At 44.0% G+C, this 7,757-nt stretch overlaps 1 protein-coding gene across 4 annotated transcripts in view; it reads left to right on the forward strand.

Annotated features, from left to right (window-relative positions):
- Window positions 1-5,465, forward strand: part of kdsr (3-ketodihydrosphingosine reductase) — a 62,730-nt gene extending 57,265 nt beyond the window's left edge. For 2 of the 4 annotated variants that reach the window (XM_038797211.1, XM_038797212.1), the window contains one exon: window positions 4,705-5,465. Coding sequence is in view for 1 of the 4 variants with exons in the window: in XM_038797212.1 (XP_038653140.1) it covers window positions 4,705-4,752 (48 nt within the window). In the remaining 3 variants the exon portion in view is untranslated. Of the gene's footprint in view, window positions 1-3,302 lie in introns of all 4 variants that reach the window. The other 2 variants (XM_038797209.1, XM_038797208.1) reach the window with 2 other exon arrangements.
- The last annotated feature ends 2,292 nt before the right edge of the window (window positions 5,466-7,757 follow it).

Here is a 7,757-nt window from a genome sequence, read left to right on the forward strand (position 1 = left end):
CCTAAAGGAATGATCCTCCTTTGCTTCAATTCATTTTGAGTAATAAAGATTGGCAGGTTGCCAGTAATAATTATCCTATCATTAATGAGTAATAGTTAAGTTTATGACAAGTAGGATGGGCAATGAATATTAGCCTGGCCAGCGAAGCTGACATCCCTCAAATTAATTTAAAAATTAATAGGAAATTAATGTGTAAATGCAGCAACTTCATTAAAACATGCGGAAGTCATGCATGAGCTGCTATTTTGTAAAGCTAACAGCACCAATAGGCTGAGAATTTAGTCATTTTTAATAATCTTTATAGTCATAAGTAGGCTTACATTTACACTGCAATGAAGTTACTGTGAAAAGTCGCCACATTCTGGCGCATGAGGTAACTCTCCCTATCGCTGGCTGATTTTCACATTGGTGAGTGCATGTGCCATAATGCTAATTTCAACAAATTCTTGGCCATTATGTTCTTGAGATCAATCTTGTGGACAAGGTTATGATCCCTGTTGAGATCAAAAACGACTGCTTTTTTAAAAAAAAAAATTGAATTTCTAGTAAATAGCTGAATAAATGACATCCAAGATTTCACATTTTAGATGTTTACTGTAATAACAGACTAAAAACACTACTGACTATAAACACCATCTTAGTAGATGACTTGTACCTTATCACAGAACAAAATACCCCACACCACCTTATTTTTAGTTCAGCAGAGAAAACCCACTTCATGCCATCTATTACAGATGTTCAATTTTCCCAAATCAGTCCAAAGTGATTCCTGGCTCCCAAGGGTTCTTGTTTTCTTTACCATTCTGGTAACGTGCAATCTTTGACTGTCTTCCACAGTGAAGTATCTTTTCCCAGAGGCACTCCCTCTAGCCCAAGATAGGTGGCATTTCCAGCCTCATTTTCACACCACCTAATTTGATATTTTCAATCCAGGCTGAGTTTCCACTTGCATTCCAGTGCGTGAACCATTGTTCTTTGTGCTCCCTCTCCTGGATTGAAGGAGACTCTAAACCGTGATATTCTAGGCAAACCTGTAACATGGGGCGGAATTCTCCCCTACCCGGCGGGGCGGGGGGTCCCGGCAGGAAGGAGTGGTGTGAACCACTCCGGCGTCGGGCCACCCCAAAGGTGCGGAATTCTCCGCACTTTTTAGGGGCTAGGCCAGCGCCGGAGTGGCTCCGGCTCCGCCAGCGGCGTGAGCGGCCTTTGGCGCCACGCCGCCCGGCATCGGGTCTGGCCGAAAGACCTTCGCCGGTAGGCGTGAGTCCGCGCATGCGCCGGAGCGTCAATGGCCGCTGATGTCACCACCGGCACATGCGCGGTGGAGGGTGTCTCTTCCGCCTCAGCCACGGTGAAGGCCGTGGCAGTGGCGGAAGAAAGAGTGCCCCCCATGGCACAGGCCCGATCGGTGGGCCCCGATCGTGGGCCCGGCCACTGTGGGGGCAGCACCCCCCCCCCCGGGGTCCGATTGGCCCACCCCCCCCCCCCCCCCCCCCCCCCCCGGGCCCGCTCGCGCCACCTGCTCCCGCCGGCACAGGTGGTTTAAACCACGTTGGCGGGAGAGGCCTGACAGCGGCAGGACTTCTGCCCATCGCGGGCCGGAGAGTCGCCGCGGAGGGGCCGCCAATTGGCGGGCGCGATTCCTGCTCCCGCTGATTCCTGGGTGGCGGAGAATTCCGGCCACGGTGGGGGCGGGGTTTACGCCAGCCCTGGGCGATTTCCCCAACCCTGCGGGGGGGGTTGGATAATTCCGTCCAGGATCTTTACACAGGATCTGTGGCAAATCTCATGGGTCTTGTGTATATCTCTGCAGAATTGCTACTTCACTATCCTTGAGGTGGCTTTCACCTTGAAATTAGCTGGTCAGTTTATTGCACAGCTGGTTCTAACCTGATATTTTCAACACTTTTCTGGTACTTAGCCATGTAGTTCTTGGGGCTAAAAGGAAACTGGGTGAAGCGGGATCATAGTATTGAACTTGATGCTCAGCCATGATCATGATGAATAGCAGAGCAGGCTCGATGGGCTGAATAGCCTCTTTTTTTCAATGTCCTTTTAGGACCTGACCTGGATCTGGTGGTGCTCCTGAGCCACTCTGTGATGGAGAGTGCAGTAATGTTCACATTGGAAGAGTACTGATTCATCAGCTGAGGGGGGACAATACCTGATAATCAATAGAGGATTTCCTTTTCCATGTTTGACCTGGTGCCATGAGACTTCATGGGGTCCAAAGTTCAGGTTGAAGACTTTCAGGGAACTCCCTTCCAACTGTATACGACTATGTCACCACCTCTGCTGGGTCTGTCCTGCCGGTTAGAAGACTATTCTAGTATTTTCCAGATCAGCCTAATTACTGACTCTCCCTAAACTTGAGCTTATGAAACCCTGCTCTCCACTTCCTGCTCAGCTCAAACCTGGGGCTCTTACTTCCTCATTTAAAATTTGCACCCTTGTGTTTAAATACCTACATGGGCTTTCCTTTCCCAATCTGTAACTTACAGCTCTCTGAAACCTTGGGCAGCATGGTAGCATTATGGATAGCACAATTGCTTCACAGCTCCAGGGTCCCAGGTTCGATTCCGGCTTGGGTCACTGTCTGTGCGGAGTCTGCACATCCTCCCCTTGTGTGCGTGGGTTTCCTCCGGGTGCTCCGGTTTCCTCCCACAGTCCAAAGATGTGCAGGTTAGGTGGATTGGCCATGATAAATTGCCCTTAGTGTACAAAATTGCCCTTAGTGTTGGGTGGGGTTACTGGGTTATGAAGGATAGAGTGGAGGTGTTGACCTTGAGTAGGGTGCTCTTTCCGAGTGCCGGTGCAGACTCGATGGGCCGAATGGCCTCCTGCACTAAATTCTATGATAATCTATGATTAATCTAGGACAAAGGTTCGGCACAATATGGTGGCCCAAAGGGCCTGTTCTGTGCTGTATTTTTCTATGTTCTATGGGGGTCTCTGTCCACTGTTAAAACAGATTGTTGCCCTTTTTCTCTGAAAATGCTTTTTGCTTTATTATTTTTTCTCCTATGTAACAATCTAAACCTTCCTTTAATCTCTAACAATCTAATCACCCAGCCTTACTGTCAGGAAGACTGTAGGGGTATATGCCCACCAGACCCAATCCACCCCATCTTGCCTTAAATTTGAAGCGACAGTCGCAAAACAACAATCTTTTAATCTTCAGAATTGGAACATAATTTTTCATAATGATTTAAATGAAATGTTATTGTATTTAAGAGATGATCAGGAAAATATTTAGAAAGATGTTACATGCCTCTTGTTGCCCCATTCTTGTCTCATTGCAGCTGAACATTTCACATGATTTTACTGATATCTGAACATATGCAGTGAACTCTGATTCAGCAGCAGTAATTTAAGTTGCCTCTTCCAACCCTGTGATCTTCGATGGATATCCTCTTCGGAGGGAACAGTGGACAATTCTGATTGGCAGTCAATTTTTATTTGGCATATATTTGTGCAAGTTGTCTCTTTTCCCTTAATTGAAGGTGTGTACTCCAGACTGGGGAATAATTCCATTATTATTGCCACCTGAGTAGTCGTTGTTCATGTGCACAGTTTCGAGCATTTTCCATTTTAACATTTTCTATTTACATCCAATTTTGTATTTTATCAGTGCTTCATTATTGTTTTTTAAGGAGAAAAAGTATGTAGAGCCAAAGCAAAGTAAGCCCTTGCATTGTAAAACCAGTGCATGAAGTGTTAGAAGAAAGAAGCCAGGAAGCGGAGAGTTGAGGAGGGCCAAACTGGAGAATCATGGATAGTAATTCAAATTGATGTATTTTGTTAACTTAATCCAAAAGCTGAAAGATCTGGTTGTGTGTCTTGACTGTTTGTGTTCCTTGACAGATGCCCAATTATGTACATTTCCAATGGAAGATCAGGACAGTTTTCCCTTCATTGCCAAGAGTGGTGAAGTCAATTGCTACATTGGTATTTTTGGCTTTAAGTTTCCCCTCTTCCTCCCTCCCATCACTTTTAAGGTCTTCATTAAAAACCATCTTTTTGACCATGCTTTTAACCCCTACTAAAATCCCCTTCCTTGATTTAGCATCCAGTTTTGCCTAATTACAGCCCCCGAAACACAATGGGATGTTTCACTGTATTAAAGGTACTTTTTAAATCCATGCAGCTCCATTAATGTGCAAGGCAATCATTTATATCATTAACCAGAAAAAGTACACGGAAAGTTTGATTTTACTTGAATGACTTATTTGAGTGACATCCGATAGGTCAGGGGGAGTTTCAACCACTGCATTTGTTTCATTCCTGCAGACTCAAATTATGTTAGTCTTTATGTTAACTGAGTCAATTGGCAATTGTTGTCCATAGTATGGATGATCATACATCTGAGTGTCAGTCTCTGGTGATTGCACTTTAGATATTGCAAGATTGAAAGTTTTACAGAAATACTGCAAAATAATGCTAAGGCAGCAACTTGGGCTTTTTTCTATAACCATTCTAAAGACGATATGAAATATAGATTGCTAAGCAAGTTAATGATAACTTGAAATTTTTCTTCTCTACTATACTATGGTTATGGTGTCTATTATTCACCGGAAGGGAATTTGAGGAAATTTGTTCTCAGTTTATCAGTCGTCTTCTAGGAATTTGAATACATTTCAGCTGCCCATTAACCAGATGTGGTGGTGCATCACACTCATTTTGACTTACATTTTCCTCCCTTAGAGACTCTGGTGTTGGATCTCCAAATATAACATGCCTGAATCACATTGAAGGAGGAATGAAGAGGGAGGACTTGTATTTAATTCCTTTCACCCAAAACACTCGCGTACTAACACATGGTTAAACTCAATTTGGCTTCCGGCTTACTTTTTTTTTGTGTATTTTTTATGTAAAATTATAGGTTTGATGGTAATATTCCTCCAAAAATTCTTAGCTAATCATAGCTTCAATGGACAGGTGGATGTAACTGTCAATTACCCTGAAATATTTATGTATTTTAAGAGACTGCATTGTTGCTCTTGTTATTATCAGTTCAAATATTTAATGCTTATATTCTGTTTGGATGAAAAAGTTGATTCTTGACAGTTCACTGTTTAGCAACTGTGCTAATTTAACTCCTTCAACTCATTACTGTTTGAGTAATTCAGAATGTTCTTCCTGAATATTTAATTTTTTTTACTGTTCATGAATGATACTGACTGTTTAGAAGCTTAAGAGCCATACTAACGATTTTTGGTGTTCATAACCATTAAATCTGGAAATAATGCTTGTATTTTTTTTAAAGTAGATTAGGACTGCAGTAAAATAGGAAAGGTTAATTGACATTCTGTGGATTAGGTTAGTGTCTGTTGAACCTACTGTTTCATTCTACAAATGGTGTGTGTACTGAGTACTCTGTTTTAGCTTTCTGTCAAATGTTCAATAAATATGTCGTCTTTTTAGCCTGAATTGTGGTCAAATAAAATGTTATCTCAGTTCATCAATTAGCGCCAAGTTTTTAATATTTGGGTCAGGAATGCAGTATGAAAATTTCACTGATATTCTTTTTAAAATATTTTTATTCAAATCAGGATATACTTAACATACAAACAATCATTCAAGAACAAAATACAACTCTCCTAATTTGAAAATTTTCCCCTTATTTCCATTAAACCTTTCCCTTTTTCCCACTCCCCTCCCTTACCCACTGGCAGCAAACATCTGTAAATAGAGACAAGAACAGCTTCCATCTTGTCCAGAACCCCTCATCTGAGCCATAAAGGGCAAACTTAATTTTCTGAAGTTTAAGGAATTCCCCAACACCACCCAAACATATCACTACGTTAGGCAGATCTAACTTCCATTCCAACAAAATTTGCCTCTAGGCGATCAATGCGACAAAGGACACCACATCGGCTCCTTTTCCTTCTTAGTCCTGGTACTCCAAGGCCCAGAGGACGCAGGAAAAATTAGTCCTGGTACTTCCGACAGCCCACATGACATAGGAAAGAAAGAATGAGCAGATTCTTCAGAGGTAGAAGATAAATGTGAGAGGTGTAAAAGAGGTTCGTAGCATGGAACATTGGGGGGCTCAATGGGCCACTGAAGAGATCTCGGGTCTTTGCACACTTTAGCTGCTTGAAGGCAGGTGTGGCCTTCCTGCAGGAGATGCACGTCCGGGTGAAGGATCAGGTTAGGTTGAGAAAGAATCGGTGGGTCAGGTATTCCACTCTTGGTTTGATTCAAAGTCGTGGGGGGTGGTTATCCTGTTGAGTGAAAAGATGGGGTTTGTAAGCGCGGGATCCAAGGGGGAGCTACGTGATGGTTAAACTATTTGATATAAATACAGATAATCATTGAGTGAGATTTCAAAACATATTTAGTTAAATTATGTCGGTGTCTGCTGCTCAAGGAACTTCAGATCAGAATTGTTGAGCTGGAGCCCAAGCTCCAGACACTGCAATGCATCAGGGAGGGGGTAGTTCGATGGACGCTTAGCTCCAGGAGGCATCATGCCCCTTAGACTAGGTTCTTCTGATTTGGTCTGTGGTCTGGGACAGAAAGATGTGGCTATGAGTGAGGCAGGTATGATGACCGGAAGAGTGACAGTTTGTGTGGATGAGTAGGGACTGCTGTGAGGAAGATCAAGTTGACCATGGTACTGTGATGCCGGGAGCCATTGAAGTGGGGTGAGTTAAAAGGAATGTAGTTGGAGTAAGGGAGTGAGTTAAAAGGAATGTAGTTGGAGTAAGGAACATTATAATTGGGGGGATTTTGTTTTCCAATTAAGGGGCAATTTATCATGGTCAATTCGCATATCGGACACATCTTTGTGTTGTGGGGGTGAGACCCATGCAAGCTCCACACGGGCAGGGATCAAACCCAGGCCCTTGTTGCCGTGAGGCAGCAGTGCTAACCACTGCAGCACCGTGCCACCCTTATAGTTCGGGGGAAATAAACTATCCTCTGCAGCCAACAGAATCAGTCCCGAAGGCTGCATTGCTTACGTGGTGTCAGGGTTTAAAGTTATTTCTTTGGCTGGGAAGGACCTTGGAGTGGTGGGGAAGGATGCAGTTGTAATTGTCTCTGGGGAGCAATGACATAGCTGTGACTATGCATGAAGTGTTGCTGAAGGAATATGAGCAGCTAGGGGCTAAATTAAAAAGCACAGAACCAAATGGTAATCTCTGGATTACTATCTGAGCTGCAGACAAATTGGTTTAGGATAAGATCGGAGTCAGATGCCTGGCTCGAAGATTAGTGTGGCAGAAATGGGTTTAGATTTATGGGAGACTGTCCTTGGGAATGGGGAAAGATGGAGCTGTATCATTGGGACAGACTTCACATGGGATAATGCCCCAGCAAATATTGTGATAAGAGCTAAACAGAGGGCTTTTAAGTTAAATACTGGGAGCAGGTTGGTATTGTTACTTCTCCCGGATGGGTTTCGCTGCCGTTGTCGTCTCGCGCTCACCTCCGCTTCAGCCATTTGTCCTGTCTTTCGCATGGATTCTCCTTGCTCTTTGTTCCTGTAGATGCCAAGTTTGTTATCGTTTCCCGTGCCCTCCTTCCGGCTATCATTTCCCCGTCTCCCACCTCCCGGCTATCATTTCCCTGTCTCCCACCTCCCTGTCTCTCCTCTGTGGTTCGACTTTCTTTCCTCTTAGGTTTAGCTGTCCCCCGTCAACCTCTCTCTCCCGGTCTATCTCTCCCTCTCATGCCTTGGCTACTTTCCCCTGATTCTTGACTACCTGGCTATTCTTCTGCTTGTTTGTTGGCCACAAACAGGTCCCGGA

The sequence above is a fragment of the Scyliorhinus canicula genome, chromosome 5 (genome assembly GCF_902713615.1).
Source record: "Scyliorhinus canicula chromosome 5, sScyCan1.1, whole genome shotgun sequence".
NCBI classification, from domain to species: domain Eukaryota; kingdom Metazoa; phylum Chordata; class Chondrichthyes; order Carcharhiniformes; family Scyliorhinidae; genus Scyliorhinus; species Scyliorhinus canicula.